The 18,547-nt window shown below is 40.7% G+C and overlaps 1 protein-coding gene across 1 annotated transcript in view; it reads left to right on the top strand.

The window, feature by feature from the left end:
* Positions 1-16,717, top strand: part of Sol1 — a 489,750-nt gene extending 473,033 nt beyond the window's left edge. The window contains exons 11-13 of the mRNA XM_076902781.1: positions 3,802-4,009; positions 9,475-9,722; positions 16,211-16,717. Of these exons, the coding sequence (XP_076758896.1) occupies positions 3,802-4,009; positions 9,475-9,722; positions 16,211-16,275 (521 nt within the window). The 3' untranslated portion in view covers positions 16,276-16,717. The remainder of the gene's footprint in view (positions 1-3,801; positions 4,010-9,474; positions 9,723-16,210) is intronic.
* Positions 16,718-18,547: the final 1,830 nt, after the last annotated feature.

Raw genomic sequence — 18,547 nt, 5'->3', positions numbered from 1 at the left:
CCATTATTCCAGTTATCCAGTTGGAAGACTACTGTTGGAATTTCTAACCGCCGAGGCGAACGGCAAACCGAATTTCCAAGTGGTCATTAATTTAAACACTAGCCACGAAGTACACCGCTTAATCTGAGCGATTAAACGAAACCCGTGCTTTCCGTGCACAAAAGCTATCGGTAGTGTGAATAATGCATTGCGATCTATACCTGTTTCAACATTTTCTTCTCACCCACGACAAAGGAAATCATTTTGTAGCGATTAAAGATATTTTACAGCTGAAAATTTGTCCCTCTTTGTGAAAATCGTTCACGTCGAAACATTCTCCTTCGATAATTATAAAGTCAGGATGATCCGTCATTTCGTTGGATTAGTTATTAAATTATGCAGCTGCGCGTTTTCACTCGAAACTGTGATAACATTGTAGCGCGTACGTGTATATCCATATAGAGCGTAGCAGAGATACGTACATACATTTGGAAGTCATCGTATTATATAGTTATGCAATTACCATGCATGATATTGACTTTGTTGAGATAATGCGGTCGTTCTGGCGTGTGTCACATATCTCGTGCGGGACGTAGAGCGGTTAGAGGAACCGTGGAGTTCAGTCAATTAAATTAATATATACGTTAATTGTGAAACTGAAGAAAATTGTCATAAGCGATAATCCTCTACCAAATAATAATTTAATTTCGACGAATTAATAAGAGTTACATTTATTACTTTCGCCAGATCGTACGAATAGAATTAGTTCCGAAACATTTCATTTGAAGAGTCCAACAGCCGGTGCTAAACGACACGTCTCGTCAGAAATGTTGAACGATACCGAATAACGAGATATCTCGCCAGAAATAACCAACGATAAATTTCCGCAAAATCCTGAATACAAATTAACAGGCACGGAGAAATTACTTTTAGATGAATAAAGGCTCCGCGTGGCTTTACTTGAAGTGAAGCCACTTCGCTCAAAGCGTTCGGAACACTTTATCCCGCAGTCACTTTCTTTCCTCCCTAACAGAGCACTGAGCGACAAGTAAATGACACAATCCGGTCTCTGAAAAATTAAGGCTGAGAAGAGAAAATAGTAGCTTTAAAAAGTAGGATATTTAAGGGGGAACTAGTGAAAACTACAGTTTAAATTAATAATAAGAACTATAAAAAATCGATCTCGATTAAGAAAACCACGAATACGTAAAGTTTCATCCATTCTTGCCTTGCTACCCTTATTCTCTCAATTTTTTCAGGGTATCATCGTTCAATATTATGTTAGCTGATTTTACGCCCAAAGATAATGGTTGAAACTTGAGAACTTCACAGTCATACTCGAAATTTTTCAACTCCCGAGGTGCGCGAGTGATCCACGCGCAAATAGCCTAAGCTTATCAAGCTACGTAACAAATGGCGCTAACTAAACGCAAAAGTGCGCTAGGTCCACGAGCGAGAGCTTATTACCCTGTGTTTACAATCGCGAAGAAACTTGGCCGGCGTACATAACGGCGTGGAACACTCGTGGCGAACTCGACGCAGAAGTTCCGCCGCGGAACTCCAACACGGCCATACACCGGACGATTCCAAACGAGGCCTGACGACCTCCCAATCTTATAATTAACCCATTTCGCCGTGGATACTTTGGCTTTCGGTCCCTGTTCGGGGTTCAGAAGTTGCAACTCGGTAACAGTGGCGTCGCTAAACTGCCGCGCTGTCGCCCAACTTTTATCGTTCCGTCGGATGAAACCGTTTCTGGGCGCGAACGATCACGCGGGACGATTATTTTCTTGGATAAATTGCCGAGGACGCGGAGAAAACCGTGGGAGATTAAAATTTAAGTAGCTACTACGAAAACAGTGTACTCGAGAATAAACATTTTTCATTTCAATTATAAATATCGAAACCAACAAGCAAGAACGAAGACACTCGACGCGAAAAAGGGGTCCTGTTTAATCTATTAACAATTGAAACGTCTATTAATGCTTACCGCGATACATTAAATATCCCAGCATTTGTACCAGAAAATATTGACGTGTCGCGGTTCAGGTTGTTTGCTCTCGCATCCAGATACACGGGATCATACGTGAGATGTATGATATATTCATTGACAAATTGAAGCAGTTGCTCCCGCCCGTTTGGTTTTCGAACATCTAGTTAATAATACGCGAGCAATTGTGCCCCTACTGTTTACTAATGCCCGTTCTGTTACGATATAGCGATTATGACAGCGATGCTTTATATTTCGACGCGCGGCTGTTCATTAGCGAATGTCAATATTTATTAAACAGCACCAGCTGGATACCGATGCGCCTGGCAAGCAATCATAAACATTCCAGGTGATCGAATAACGAGCAAATACGGCTAATAAGAGTATGCACGGGGTTATATTAGCGGAGCCTGCCAACTCGTCTGGAATTATTTAGATGAATCTATTTTCACGAGGGAAAAATGTACGAGACGCAACATTTTCAGAAGGTATTCAATGATCCGTTCGTTGTTTAACTGATATTTCGAAGCATCGAAAGTGTTTGCTTCGGCTACAATTAAATAAGGATTCCCAAAATATTTGGATATTTTATTACGACTGCGAGTGGTAAAAATCAAAGTGACAAATTTTCCAGCCCTGCAACGAGATAAAGTGCCGAAGCATAATAAATTTATACAAATGTACGTGCATGTGCACTTCTCTTTTTTTTCTCCTATTACTCATGCAATGAAAATAATTTACATATATGCAGAGGTACATTTCGAGTTTATACTTTTCAATTTTTATAAATGTCGCGTCCGCATTAATTTGTCGCTTCGAATAGATTTTATTATGGACGACGACTGAGGGAATAATGATGAACAATTAAAAAAATAAACAGTGGAAACTAACGAATAAAAATTCGTATTACACGTGGACATGTTAAATATTTGAAGTTACCGAATATATTTCGCGTTTATTGGTATCGTTACCTTTTTATTCGTTTAAAATTTATACGTATACACGTTTGCTTTTAACAAGCAATTAAAGTACACCCATTTCTAGGAAAACGTATCACCCACGAAAAACAAACACATGTCCTGAATACTTGCCACAGAAAATCACGCGAGACTCTCGGAAAAAGCTGCAATATCGAAAACTTTCTTTCATTCTGACCACTTCACTTGTTCTACAGCTAGAACTCTCATCTCCGACTATTCCAATAACAGAACCCAACCGCTATCGACTGCAACGCCTTTTATATCACGCTACCCGTCATTAACCGGCCGCAGAGTAATCAAATTCGGAATAAAAGACAGTCTAACCGTTCTCTGGGCCCGCCTTAAACCACTGTCCGTCGAACAATTGCTATTTCATTTATCCAAAGCATTCTTTGAGCCACTTTTCATTACGCGAAAGGGAGCGGCGTTAAAGGCAGCTCGAACAAAGGTGATCCCACGGCCGATTCAAAGTTACCGGCTTCCTTCGTCCCGCAATTAAATACTTCAAGTAGGTGCGATTTAATCAACGATCTGGGGTGGAACGTCATATTTACTCGACGAGAGATGCAGCGCGATGCCCACGGCCTCGAAGGCCGTTCTCGCATGGCGGAAGCCACCAAGTTCATCGCCAACTCCAAACCAGCTTTTAATCCTTTGCACTCGAAAATATCCCCCTCTGAGAAGACATCAGAATGGATTAGCGATAACTGACTTTTTGAGAAATGCATGTTTCCTTAAAGTTTTCTATTGAAATGGAAGTGTTCTGTTGTTGGTACTTGACGTCCTAGAGGGCGCCAAGTGCAAAGGGTTAAGGAACGTTGACGTTACGCTTATCCACGACGTGTGTTTCAGACTTTGGCATCACGACCGGCCGTCAAGAAGCGCAATATCCCTGCGCTTTCGTTTACAATAGCAACGAGACACGGAACGGCACGTTCGCCTCGCCTAATTATCCAGGCTTGTATCCACGCGACACGGAGTGTCATTACTTCTTCAATGGCCAGCCGAACGAACGGGTCCACTTACACTTCCACTTCTTTGACGTCGAAGGTGTCATGCCGTAAGTTTAACGTACCTATTTTCACCTTTCATCGATGGCTTTCTGGTGTCGCAATTTTATTTTTGCCTTTGGTTCGTTGACGGGAAATATTTTTCGTCGCATGTGTGCGTAGAGTTATTTAAGTGCAAGCTGTAATTTTTTTAATTCAAATTGAATTCTTGATAAATATATAGGTTACACTTCAAGTAAGGACTAGAGTAATTTTCTCTGTGCGAAAGAACGTTGAATATGCATCAGTTTTCTGGTCTAACTTTCTATTTTCGTCAAAGTATTATTTCTTATTCAAACGTTCCGGTTCTATAAACCAGAAAAGAATATTTTGCTTGAAACTTAAATTTAAGGAGAACCATTCGAGGGAACACGTTTGACGTTGTTCCAGTTTAGAAAAAAAAACCTGAAAGGAGTTAACCATTTGGAAGGTTAAGTACTAGTATTCTATTCATCACGTAGAGGATCCCCGCGGGTCCTAGCATACGAAGAAAAGAGTTTGCTACTATCCATAATGGACTCAGAGAAAACAGCTTGTAGCTATTTGGATAAGAATGCTCGCATAAAGTAGATATTCAATTTTTAAAACATGTTTTGTATTCAGAGCACAAAAAGTCTAGCAACAATTTATTAAAACCAGGTGGGCAGAAGTACTCTTTTAACATCTTTCGAACAGTTGTTAAATTCTACTTGACATTTTTAACTCTTTCTGTAATTCTTATATTGCTGCGAATGAAAATCAATCTCAACTTCTACTATTTACTGGTTAGTAATATCTTGTACTATAAAATTAACATCTATAATGAGGACGAAGAGGATTTCTTCCTTCGCGTTGAGTAAAGAAGACGAACAAAAACTTAGAGAACAGATTAAAAGTATTTTTACTACTTAACGAATAGATTCTGCACACTTCCATGTCCAACTACTTCGTGAGAACCTAGCTAATATATAATCCTAAAATATAGTACGTATATAAATCTTTTATGAAAGAAGTATATTTTGAGACACGTTAAATTAAAAATAAGATGGATGCTCCGCGCTAGAGGAAGGCCAGTGATAGAATTCACGTACAGAGAAGACAGTGTCTCGAACAATATGAGTGCAAAGAAGGATGAGGTTCGGCCAGGGTAGATAAAGTGGCTATCGGGCCCCGACTGGTATTCCATCCAGCATCGATCCTTCTCTGCCCCGGACTCGTCACTCAGCGGGACAAGGCGAGACAAAGTGCGCATCCTTGGCTAACTAGAAGTCTACTGGAAGCGGAGTCGATACTAGTTCGATTGGGTTTCCTGATGTACTTCGACGTTCCACTAAATCAAACTGCGTCAAACAAAGTTTCAAGCTGCTTATTGGAGACGAAGAGTCCGCAGTTCGAGGAGAATCCCGGTAACCGATAGCACGGAAGCCCATCGGAACGCGGAGTACCTGCGTCACGGTGGCCAATTAGCGAGGCACAGCTGATTAACGGCCACGCTAGCCGGCGAGGGACGCGAAATGGCGTCGCGTATAATCCATCATGCGATATCAGAACCGAGGGGAATCCGAAATAGTATTAGCGGGATAGGGAAAAAGAACCCGGTCGCGTAATAACCTAATTGGGTCGTATTAAATCGCCATCGATAACCATCCTGTAACACGCCGGCTCGTTCATTAATGTTCACCCCCTTGCTAATTAGCGGTGTTTTGCCGATTTCTGCCGAACTTTCGAACAATAAACGCCGAGAGGAGGCACGAAGTAGGTCTCGTGACTTCATCGATTCGACTCTCGCTGCTTCGAAACACGGCCTGAATTTAATAATTCGAGGTCGACCGATATCTAGATCCCCGGATAGGGGCTGGGACCACTTGCATCTGTTATTACAGCCGGAGCGCCTCCGTATACCGCGAGGGTAGGGGGCGAATTTCTGCCTCGTTCCCGGTTTTTCCCGCCTCTCCCCGCGTCGCCCTTTTCCCTCTTTCGAAAACGCCAATCGTAAACATTGCGGTTCGAATGAGAGTTCAATTAAACGAAGTGCAACACGAACGTCAATCCCGATGCGCTCGTTCGTTTTCTATCTCCGGGTAGGAACGGGGCTCGGCGAAGATACATTCCTCCGGCCGTAAACCCAGCCACGGGTAAACAGTTGAAAATATATGTTCGAGAACGTGAGAATCGAATGATGATCTATCACGGGAATTGCCACTTATGTCATCGAGGGAAGGGTAGCTGGTGCAGCGATGTATATCTGCGCCCCGTCCCAACCCCTCGCGATAATAGCACCCATCGCTCGCGTATCAATATTTCTTACGAGCTCTATATATTATTTACAAGCAACGGATGCATTCTTCCGCGGATGCGAGCGGCCGCGTAAATCGTCGTTATCGATCGGCATTATATTCGAGCGTGGCGCGCGGACGGTTTTCCCTTTTCCGCCTTTAATTACAGGATCCGGCCCGTAATATTTCCAGCCAGACGGCGGACCCGCGATATTTCTGATATTTCCACGGACAGCAATCGCTGGCCCGCGGCTGACGTGACGTCGTCCTCCGACCGCAACCAGGTTTCGCGCCTCGCTGCTGCCATTAAAGTTATTTTCGCGGCCGAGTCTGACGGGAACAAAAACTCCAACTTGGCACATCGCGGCCTAGCGCCGTCGAGCGTTCGTCGCGCGGGAAATAAAGCGTTATTTCTGACGGCCTCCCGTGCCCGAGCTTTAATCACGGGTTACGTAAGCGGGGGCCTCGAGTTGACGCCCTCGAAGCCGAGGGAAATATTTATGGACCGCGAGGCGTGCCACCCTGGAAGGTATAAGGGCGCGCGGGAAACATTCGGGAGCGGGCGGGTTCGCAATTTTTAACCAGTGAAATACGCGAGGATCGTACCACGGGAGGGGGAAATATGGTAACTACCTTCTCGTCGGGTTTTCGATTTTTATATGATACGAGTACAGAGGGAAAATAGATGAGAGCGGGTACTTTAGTGCGACGCGTGGAGAGTTTAGACGAAAAATGGCGGCGCTAGCGGGGCAGGGTTGATACTTTGCGCAAATGTAAGATAGAAATGAAATCGGTTCAAGTACGCCTGCACTTGACTGTACAACCACGGTCTGTTAAACGGATTTCATCGCACGCACAGTCGCTCGCAAAAGTCGACGCGTTTCTGAAAATTCTGAAAACTACTGACGATGTTACAAACAATTGTTTCCAAAAATTGTACAGAATCTATCGCTATTAACGTATTAGTCTTTTGTCGCATTCTCTGAACCAGTTGGGATAAATAAAATGAAATTTTTTATACCTTTCAAAGGAATTTTATTCTTGTATCCAATAAATGATCTTTCTTTTGTGAAATATTTTTTCAGAGTTACTATTATATTTAATAATGTCCATGAAATGGGTTAAAGTCCTCATCTTTTTACGGATACTTGAAATTCGAACGTGTATGTTTCTGTTACAGACTGTAGCTACTCTGTTGATACCTGCAAACAGTGTAATGACTCGCAGCAATGTTGCGGTTCGTCTACCACACCATTCTTATTACACCAACTAGTTGTTTGAATTGCCAGTATTTGTGAAACTGTCGCGATGCCGCGTTAGGGTAATCGCGACTAGAACGTGAATACGATTCTAGCATTAGACGTTTGCGGTGGCGATGGTTCCGTTGCACCCTTATTCTGCACACAACGATTTCCTAATCGTTGCCACCCTGATAAACGCACGATAGGTACCTGACGAAACTTTACTCTCAATTTTCTCGAAAAAAAAAGATCTTGTACGATCTATTTTCCGTCCCTATCAACATCTTAAAAATAATTAGAAAATAATGTTGGAAGTCCTATGTAATAAAGCTTACATATAAATCCATGAACTACGTATATTAGTAATTACTCAAGTTCCAATTTTGAAAATTTCACGCGTTTCAAATAGTAATGTCTACCAATCTGTAATTGAATACTCGAAGGATATACCGATTTCCAAAAACACCCTTGAACGGGGGTGAGATTGCACTCACGTGTATACATATTTGTACTGAAATTATGCGCGAGAATAGCCAAGATTGTATTACTTATGAGATTGTCGAGCGGCATAGCTACGGAAGCAATTTACGAGCACGCGCGGGGCGACGCCGAGAAAAATCATTCGAATCTCCTCGATATGCGCTGCGAAAGGTGAATATTTCAACAGCGTCGCGGCGTTCGCTACCGTCCATGTATATCAATTTACCAGTGATTGCGTAACGTACGACCAAGCCAAAAATATATATATAATATATATCTGAGTTTACCAGGAAGACGACAAACTTAGGACACTTCTGAATAATACATTCGCAATTGTATTTTATACATAATGGAGAGCTTGGTTACGCGGCAGTCTTGTCATTCGCGTTGAAATAGGCGATGCCATGAACTTTTATGAGGTTTCTAAATATTCATCCAACGGCGAAAGTAGCGGGTAAGGTATAGACCTCCTCTGAATACCTAGACGCGTTAATAGAACGAATATTTCAATCGCTTCTTGAACGACCTAGTTGCCTTTACTGCTCTGTAAAATTCTTGGATGACGTTCAATAGTTTACGCGTGCCATTTTGAAACTTATCGACTTCTTTCTGTTTCGAAATATTAAAGCAAATATAAAAGCAAAAAAAAAGCAAAAATCCTTTACGAACATTATTAACACCGAGAATACATCTGTGCAAAGTATCTAATAAAAAGAATATTTAAAAACTACAATTAAGGATCTGTCGAATCGATTACAGTTTTTGAAAAAATAAATATTTTCCAACAAACAACTTTACGATCAAATATTTATTGCATACCCTGCAGCGAATGCACAGAGCTTTGCAAAATGATTTTATATCGCGCCGGTGGTAGCAGCGGAACTTTGAAATTCATTAATCAATACAGCTCTGCGCAAAATTAAAAGTAAACAGTGTTTTTAAATATATACATGCCTCGGATACACGTTATTAGAAAACTCAGCTGAAAACCTGCGTGCATACGACGCAAGGGACCAGGACTTCCGCAATAAGGCGCACTAAGAAATGTGCAAACTTTGATTCCGTATTGTGCTCGTGCTTCTGTGTAATTCTGCACAAGTTTGCAGATATCGACACGCTTGACCCCTCAACAATTCTCCTATGTAATATCGAACGCTATAGCCTCGCAGTATAGTGCATCAGATTACCATTCAATTCGTAAAGATTACGCCAATATATATAGAAGGATATCAAAAAATTTTGGCAGTGATACGCTGAAACAAAATTTCATAATTACATCGATCAAATATTGTAAAATTGATATTCCATATTCCTCTCTACTCCTCCAAAATTATGAAATCAGCTTTAAAATTTACTTGAAATATTATTGATCGTGTATCTATATATCAGATTATTTTATGCACAGCTACCTTCTGTAGAATATTTATGCAAAATAATTTCACAAATTCGATAAAGAAAATGTTGCAGATTATTGTACATAAATAACATTTAATTTTACAGCTGCGAGGCGGTGTCTGCGAGCGACTTCGTCGAATTTTCCAATTACATGTCCAGGGACCGGAAGTACTCGAGGCACTGCGGTCAGCAAAAGGAGTTCGATGTCGAGAGTGACAGAAAGTTCTTTCGTGTGACCTTTAAAAGCAACGACAGATACGACGCAACGGGATTTAATGCCAGTTACGTCTTTGTGGACGAGGAAGGAAATTACACGACAAAGCCGCCGACGAGTAACGCGTCAACGTTAAAAGGTAAAACTCGAGCAACTTTTTTTTCTTTTTCCTCGACGACCAACTTTCGTACCCCCTTCGTACTCGAATTATTTCATTTCCTCCCGCGATGCCCGGCTTCTCTCTCTCTCTCTCTCTCTCTCTTTTTTCCGCCTGTTCCGAGTTAATTTCCGTGCGACGACAAAGAAATTAAAATAAAATTTCTAAGACACTAATATAATCCCAACGTCCTGATTGTACAGAAGGAAATTTAAATATACTTTGTTTAGAGTATACAAAACCGCGTGTATAATATTATGTGTAACAAACTTTAGACCAAGGAAACGTTGTCCTTTAGCATTTATACAAATACATTTGAGATATAATGAAAACATGGCACAATAAAACGAGAATATAATAATACAAGAATATAAGAAAACCTTCGAGTTTCAAATTTTACTCGCTGCTTCAAAAATTGTTAGAACTTCTACATACCGTACGAAAATAGTACTTAACCTCGATAGCGTGATAATTAATAATGGAAACTGCCGCACGATTAGAATAGCTCCAAGAATTACCACAAAGCCCACATCGAACTTAAAATAGTTGTGTACGAAATTTGGTAACCACCCGTAGACAAGGTACATATTTTAATGAAGGAATCGATTCTGTACAGCTGATACTAGGCCTTAGAAACCGGATACCAAGTTAGCGAGGTTCGTGCAGCCGTAATTTGCAATGCAAACACACCGTTACGATTCTGCGTTGCGAGACGTGCGACGTGTGCATTTAATATTACCAGACGCCCGTATGCACCCAAGGAAGCCACTCTATCCTCTTTAATTATGACGTTCCATCTAACAATCTTTCATTTGCCAGAATATTTTAACTGAATTTTTCACCTTTTCGAACAAAGCTAGAATCTTCTCCCTCTCGAAATTTCAGAATGCTAAGGCACGAAGAACAGGAACAAATCCACGCTGTTTGATTAAGAAATAATAGCAATTACGCTTATCCCTGAAAATTGCGACGATCGAAAAATCGCGTGAATCTTCAACGAGAATTTTGTTGAAGCGCCCGCACATTAGCACCTTTAATCTCGGCGAATATTTCCCTCTGATCGATGCAACGACGCGTAACGACGTTACCAACGCAGGAATAAATCGACGCGGCGAGCAAAAATTATGTAGGTCGATTAGTAGAGATGAAAAATAAAAAAAAAAAATTAAAAAAAGGATTGGCCAGCGATCGGGCATTTTTCGTACACCTTCGGGCGAACGACCCCTTGAAAAACTCGAGCCTCTCATCGGGGATCGGAGCGGGCCGCCGATTTATCGCGCAATCCCATGAATAATCGACAGTTTACATCCGAAACAGCGGAAGCACGCGTCGGTGTAAAAAAGATTATACCAGATTTATAAGAGGATTTGCGATACCCGAAGCGGCCCCGCTACGCCCTGCAGGTATTGATAGAGGAAATCGAATTTGTGTGTGCCTTCTCGCATTATTAAATCACACGGAAGATGGATTCGTTTGCTTTAGTCGCACGTAAATCGGACGACACGAGAGCGACGTCTGCTCCGGAGGATGGATAATGGCGACCGACGTTCCGACAACAACAAGCACAATTCTATAAACGTCCGTGTAAATCTAATGAACGCACTCAGATCAGATTATACTTTCATCAAACGTGGTATAAAGCAATTAAAGCATGGGTGTATAACGTTCGTAGATATTAATGAACCATTAACCTCTTCAGAGGCACCGATTTCTTTTAAAAAGGATCAAATCTACAAATTGATATAACTGACTATATTAATTAAAAAATACCTTTGAATTTACCTCTGTTTCTCGAATTATAGTTCGTTATAACGGCTATGTAAATTTCTAATAATTGGAGCCGCGAATTTCGTATTTGAAATTGGACAACGACACAGGTGCGAATATTCAAACGACGATCCCTGGCCAACAATTACACGCGTAATAACTGTTCGCAGGAGTAGCATCTGAATATCAATGGATCAAAAGTTCCAAGGTGAGGCAACGTTTTCATTCGGCACACGTTTCGCATACGCTGTGAGATTTTTATTTCCCAATGTTTCCTCCGCGAACTGCACAAAAGGGCTGTCTCCTTTCGTTTTCATGATATTACGCGCGCACTGTACTCGTGCCTGTCCCCGGCAAAAGGAAGATAACTGGGGAAGAGGGCGAAACGAAGGCAGGGAAACGTACCGGTTGTCCCTTCTTTAAATTCAGACGCGATGTAAAACGCGGAATACAAACCAATCCTAAAGACAAGAATCAAGTTACCCGGATATAAAGAGAAGCCCAACAGACCCGCGGAAACCTTTGGGCCGATATATTCCAAATTGCGCGGGCGTCGTTGCTTCTTTTCCCACGATTCGAATAGAGACGCCGCAGCGGAAATTCGTCTGCATCTATGTTAACGGAAAATGGCTGAATAGCGTATAACAGCTATGCTCTTTGCACAATCTTTGAAAAGACAGTCCACTTATAATAAAAGAGAAAAACTAGAATGAAAGCATGTTTTGGCTAGAATTTGAATTATAGTGTGAATTATGTTTTTAAGTAGAAAAAAAGTAACTTTTTGTGTATTTTATGCAATCTTGTAGCGTGAAAGGAATTTGGAAGCTTGTGAGAATTATTGCATTGTCGTACGATTCGTCAACAAGTTTCTTTTTTAATTTCAATTCGAGCGGACGATTTTTTGGGCCATCCGAAGCGTGGAAAAGAAGTTCAATTTAGACGGACCAGATGGTTTCAACTCATATTGACGTGACACACGGGAACAAAGAAAAAAAAGAGGTATTTCTAGTCGCGATTTCGGTCGAGGCAGGGAAATGGTTTGGGGTGTTGTTAGTGCATATGGGAAACTTCCAATTACTTTTATTACAACCAGAATGAATAGCGGATTGTACCGAAACCGTTCGAATCGCGTTTCATCCGAATGTTGAAATGGTCGGTCGTAAATACTATCGAAAATTTTCAGAATACTTAAAATAAATAACAACTCAAAAACGATAAGTAGCAATTGCTAACGGCTGATAAAAGAATTAAACAAAAAAAGCGAAAATACGAACAATTACCGAAACAATTAATATATTTGGTACGTACAGTTAAAGAATCGAGAATGAAAAGCTCATTTTCGAATTACCCGGCACGACCAGTCAATGTCAATTTTAACAGGCAGCGTTCAATTATCGTGGACGATAATCCTGGCGTAATTCACGGACAAATTGACGAAAGAATTAATTTGAGGAAGAAATCGAAACGCGTCGTCCGATTGAAAACCCGTGAAAGTTAAATGGTATCGGAATTACCGTAACAGGATTACGGTATAATGCTCGAAATCACCGGGGCATCCGTGCGTGAGAACTAATTACATTTGCATATAAAAACGATACAAAGCCGAGCGAGTGAGCCATTAAAAATCAGGGAATATTAGGAAGATCAACAAGTAGACTTAACGAACGGGGGTGGACGGGTGGGTTTTCAAGCAGGAGAGACAGAAAACGAGCAATTAGTAACAGAACGGTGGCCAGTAATAGCGTGTCTGATCAAAGGGGGCCCGGATAGAGGTATATCGTATTCGAATATTAATGGAATGAATTTAATTTATGTAATGACATATTAAATACGAGATGCAACGGCGGGCGTTCCATCCCGTGGATATCGGCCGAGGAATTTACATTAATTTAAACCGAACCAGTTTACACGTTACGAAAATTCTCTGATTCACTGTGTCCGCGCTGGGAATAATGTTCCATTGATATTAAAATGTCGCTTAATTCCCGGCATTCACCCACGCCGCCGCAATTCCTCCTGTTCATCGTTCTTACTTAATTCTTGCTGTTTATTGGGACGCCGTAATTTTGCAAATCCGCTCCGCGCTTCAATCCTAAAACTTTTAATGAATACGGCTACATAATCCCGCACAATGTTCGTGTAATGACGTTCGTATTGTGGATTAAAACAATGTGAAATAAAATAACGCGCCGACGCAAGCAAAAAATTGTATGGAACGTTACAGTCTTACGAATTTCTAAGTGGATCTAATAAACAATAATTTCGCGTTTTAATCGTTCAAATAATTTAATGCTCCTAATATCGTTTCAAAAATTATGAAATAAAAGTGAATCGATAAAAGAACAATAATCGCATTAAATTCGTGTACATTCCATAAGTCACCATTTTTAGTCTTTACTTATACGAAACATTTTAAGGAAAGGTACCCTAAAAGTCAGCTTAAAGATCCTCCTTTCTTCAACTGCACTAAATTATACAACAAACCTAACTAAAAACGAAGAAAAATATGAACGCGTTTTACGTAGAATTTTTATTCCACCCCTTGATAGCAAGTAACATTTTCAGCCGAACAAGAATCGTGGAACAAATAGTCGGGAAAGAAATTGGAAGCTAAATTAAAAGGAGAATTGCATCGATGTAGCCGGCGCAACGGTAACGGTGTGGCTGCTGAAGCAAAACAATACAATTCGCCGGCATCAGTCCGTGCAATTTAGTCGATCATGAAAGTAATTAATGCGTTCGACTCGATTTCCTCGCGCAGACTCGGACTGGTAATGGAACCGGTACAGGGAATAGGGTGAATGGAGGGAGATTGGGGTGGGAAAAAAAGAGAAGACAACGAAACGGGGGGAGAGAGAGTGAGAGAGGATACGGTGAAACTAAACAGAGCCAATTATTACGCGCGCCGTATATCCAACAGCGACTGATAAAATTGAATTGGGCAGCATTGTTTTGGAACGAACTGTAAAAGGAACAGCGTCGCGGCGTATTTATGGACGTCGACTAACTGTGCATTCACCTCCAATTGGTGTACCCTGTTCAACTAGACGACAGAACGTACCAGGAGGATCCGATATTTCTGATTACATCATTGCCTTTTAACATTTACCGCTACGCGATCGCGCAAGATTGCATAACATCCCGATTCATTGTAAAACAGGAGTGGTTGCTCGCTGACAATTTTTTGTCTCCCTCCGTCCACGTTCTTTCCTCTTCTCCTGCCTTTTATTCACGAGCATACCTTCGAATGCAATTACTCTGGCCGTGACCTGGCGCAGAATTTTTCCCAATCTCCTGTATCACAACGAAACGAAAATCCTTGCAGCTCGTTTGCGATGCAAATCAACACGAGAAATGTTGCCTCGCCCCTCATCGCGAATGTGTATCGCGTTACACGTTGTTACGGTCGTGCGAGCGTTTCTTCTTTTTACCGACGCCGGCAAGGGTTGAAGAGAAGGACGGAAGGAAATAATTAATTACGAACGAAGATATAAACTGGCGGCTGATCGTACTCAGATTCTATCGTTTTAACAAATGATTAAGGGCTGTTCGTCGTGCAACGCGTTTATGAAGGTTTTATGCTCGGACTAGTGTGAGGCGTATGGGCACGGATTTAACCCCTTTGTCGGTATAACGCTCCAAGTACCCCTCCGTTATTACTTTCTTACTACTTAGCCGTACTCTCTTCGTAGTTTCATCGTTCACCAGTGATGCTTACTATATACTACTTATGGTACGCTAACGACTTAAGTACTTAATGAATTTTTATCATACGATACATTTAAACTATCCATGTGGAACAGTGTTCGCTGGTAAATTCGTAATAAGCTTATTGGTAATCTGTGATGAGCATATATAATTATTCCAAAATATTATTAGTAACGTAGCGCGAGTTTAAATATTTTTGAAAGCATTTATAATATTATACTTAAGTAAGCGTCCGTATACTTTCGAAGAGTAATGTACAAATTTGTAAATCTTCTGGTTATAGCGTATAATGACATCCACACCCCTATATAGGTATTCTCCTACCCTCATAATCCATGCAACATCTTCCAATGGCTCTACCATAGAACGGATAATGACTTTTTAAGCACGGTACGGACGAAGCACAGTTTTAATTAAGAAATTGAAGGAAAAGAAATTTAATCTATTCTCAAATGTTCTTATTCACAGTTGTTAATATATTACATAACCCAATTGGGCATATTTTTGAAAACCTGAATATTTTTAATATTAACGAAATTACGAAAAACGCTACTTGTTTAATAACGTTTTCGCACAACATTTAAAAGGTAATTTCGAGCAAGTTTACGGGAACGTTGCTTGCGCGCGTGAACAGTTAGGAGCGAGAATTGGCAAAGAGCCATCGGTTCCCTCATAAATCATAACGCGGGCATTATTCTAAACGGTGGATCTGCGTGGACAATTACATGGACAGCGTTTTCCCATTTCGAACGCGATCGTTACGCAAAGCGGATATTTACGAGAAGACTCGAAGGAAACACATGGAATGGCACATAGTTATTTGCGTTATCGTGAACGGCTGTTATGTACGGACGTGGTACGTCCGTTCCTCCTCGTCGGTTTCCGGTCGTCGGCGTTTCACCCCTCGCGCTGCGATGCAACACGATTTTTAGAACGTCGCTATCTGAGTCCCGTCAGGATAATCACAAGTCTGGCTGGTTTATTTTTTGTTAAAGGTGCAACGTTGCTGGTGTTGATGCTGTTCGCGCGCCCCCCAGTCTTTGGCCGAGTTTCGCTTTAATCACGATCGGTAACTACTTGGACGAGTCTTGGCTCAAATTACAACGAACTATAACTTCCGAGGGCAGGAGCCATCCGAAATCCTTCGTTATTCGGGGTGTGTACCAAGGAAAAGTGGCTACGTCGTTCGCGCCAGTGAAAATTGCCAAAAGGGGTTGCCGAGAGTCGATCTCCCTTCAAGACACACGACAGGACGTCATCATTCATTTATTAGACTGTACCAGTCGCCGCGCTAATCCAAAGAACGATCATTCTCCATCATTTCACCGCCGACCATCCACGGAGAAAAGTATTGGCAATAAGATGAAGTAATCGAACTTGTCGAGGGAAGACTCCTTACGAGAGATGATTCAAAGGGCTATGAAGTTTCAGAAGTATGTGTGAGATATTTTAATGGGAGTGGTACGCGGCCTCCTTTTACTGCTTCTAGTCTCGGGGAAAGAAAAGTAAGGTCTGTAAAGAGACAGTTTTTAGACTAATTCTCTGATCTCCTTTTGACGCAAGCTCGTGGCTCAATTCAGATATGCGAGAAATTCTTTCAAAATATACACGTTATCGACATAAATGTAATATTAAATAGCTAAGAATGAAATAGGACATTTTTTAATTCTATTCTTTTGTGCAAACATATTCATTTCTTGAACTTTATCAGTATTAAAAGACAGCCCTCGAGCGGCTCGTTCAGGAATAAAAAAAATTCTAAACACTTTGCACCCAACTTCTTCGGAAATAGCTCAATTGATATTTGCACGAGGAGTTTCATTGAAGAATATAAATTAACAAATAGCTCTGCAATAAAATTAATGATAAATTTGAGTGAAAGTACGTTTTCTCTAAAAATACTTAACTCGTCCCTCGGGACTTCGGCAGCAAAAGGCTCGTGTATTACTTATCGTCAAACAGCACGCACACTTACTAAAGATTTCATAACATTTTGACCTGACATTGAGATAACATACTTAACGAACACGTACGAAGGAAAGGGTGTTAACGCAAGAGTTGTATAAGTAACGGTGTAAGTCTATAATTTGTTGTAGCGTGACATACCCAAAAAGTGCTGAATTGTTAATGTTTTTCTCCTCGTACGGAAACGAATTTATTAAACCGCTATGAACTATCTGTCCGAAGAATTTACTCGAAAGTCGTACGATATCGTATTGCGAACGGAGAAACACGAAAAATTCGCCTTCCTACGTACACTAACGAACGTATTCATTATTGCATCCTCTATACGACTGTGATGTTTCCCTTCCCTCTTCACGATTAGTTTATTAGAATACGAATACAAGTCTGATTATACGCGAGAGAATAGAGAAGAGTTTCTAACGTCTGACAAAGAAGGCAAACAATTGGCTGAACGGTTGCGAATCAGCATCGAATGAGCGTCTTATTATCAGAATTTCGAGATGAGTAGAGAACGAATCACGGGGGGCCGAGTAATTACCGAGAAGACGGAAATTCTGCGAGTAAGCGAAATTAATCGAATTTAATAAAGTACGCGCGTGTTCGATTATTGGAACGAGTAATATTTAAGAATGGCTATTAAATGAAAGAGTTCGACGCTTAAATGTTTGAAGAATGAGCAATAACTTTAACGATCGATCGAGACAACTATAGCTGTGGCTAGAAAAAGGACAGTTTGAAATAATTTTATGAGCCTGATGAACAAATACAGTTTCATTTTCCTTGTTGGTAGAACAACCATGAAGAATTATTGAAGCGAAAAACTAATTATCGAGATACGATACTTGTTTCTTTTGAAAAACGACTTATGTTTTTATATTATGTATATAGATACTCTAGACAAATCGTGCGATTTTTTCTACACAATTATTTCTACATCTGCTGTGAAAATGATTTTAATTTTTTGTTGCATTTACTATATAGCTATAATAGGAAAATAGTTATACGGCTCGATTATTACACGCTTCTAAAGTGAAAATGGCGTGTAGAACACGTTACTTGATGCCACTGTTTGAAATAAGCAAATAGTACAATCAACAAGCGATACTTTACTTTATCCTTTCAGAGAAGTACGTTTGTATGTAATAGCTGGCTTGGAATTGCTTTGGATGGATTGGTTAAGCGCATCCATGAAGGGGCAGGGGGTTAAATAATCTATATCACTTACAATGACATAAATAATTCAGCTAAACTTCATTGTCTTCAATGAATCATAGTGTTTGTAAACGATAATAAAAATTTCTAAAAACCATCTATCAATTCTAAATATAACCTGTGTTATATTCATTCATTAATTAGTTAAGTGCAAT

This window comes from Xylocopa sonorina, chromosome 10 (assembly GCF_050948175.1).
Source record: "Xylocopa sonorina isolate GNS202 chromosome 10, iyXylSono1_principal, whole genome shotgun sequence".
NCBI classification, from domain to species: domain Eukaryota; kingdom Metazoa; phylum Arthropoda; class Insecta; order Hymenoptera; family Apidae; genus Xylocopa; species Xylocopa sonorina.
The sequence above is the reverse complement of the archived record's forward strand: the minus strand, read 5'-3'. Positions and strand labels throughout refer to the sequence as shown.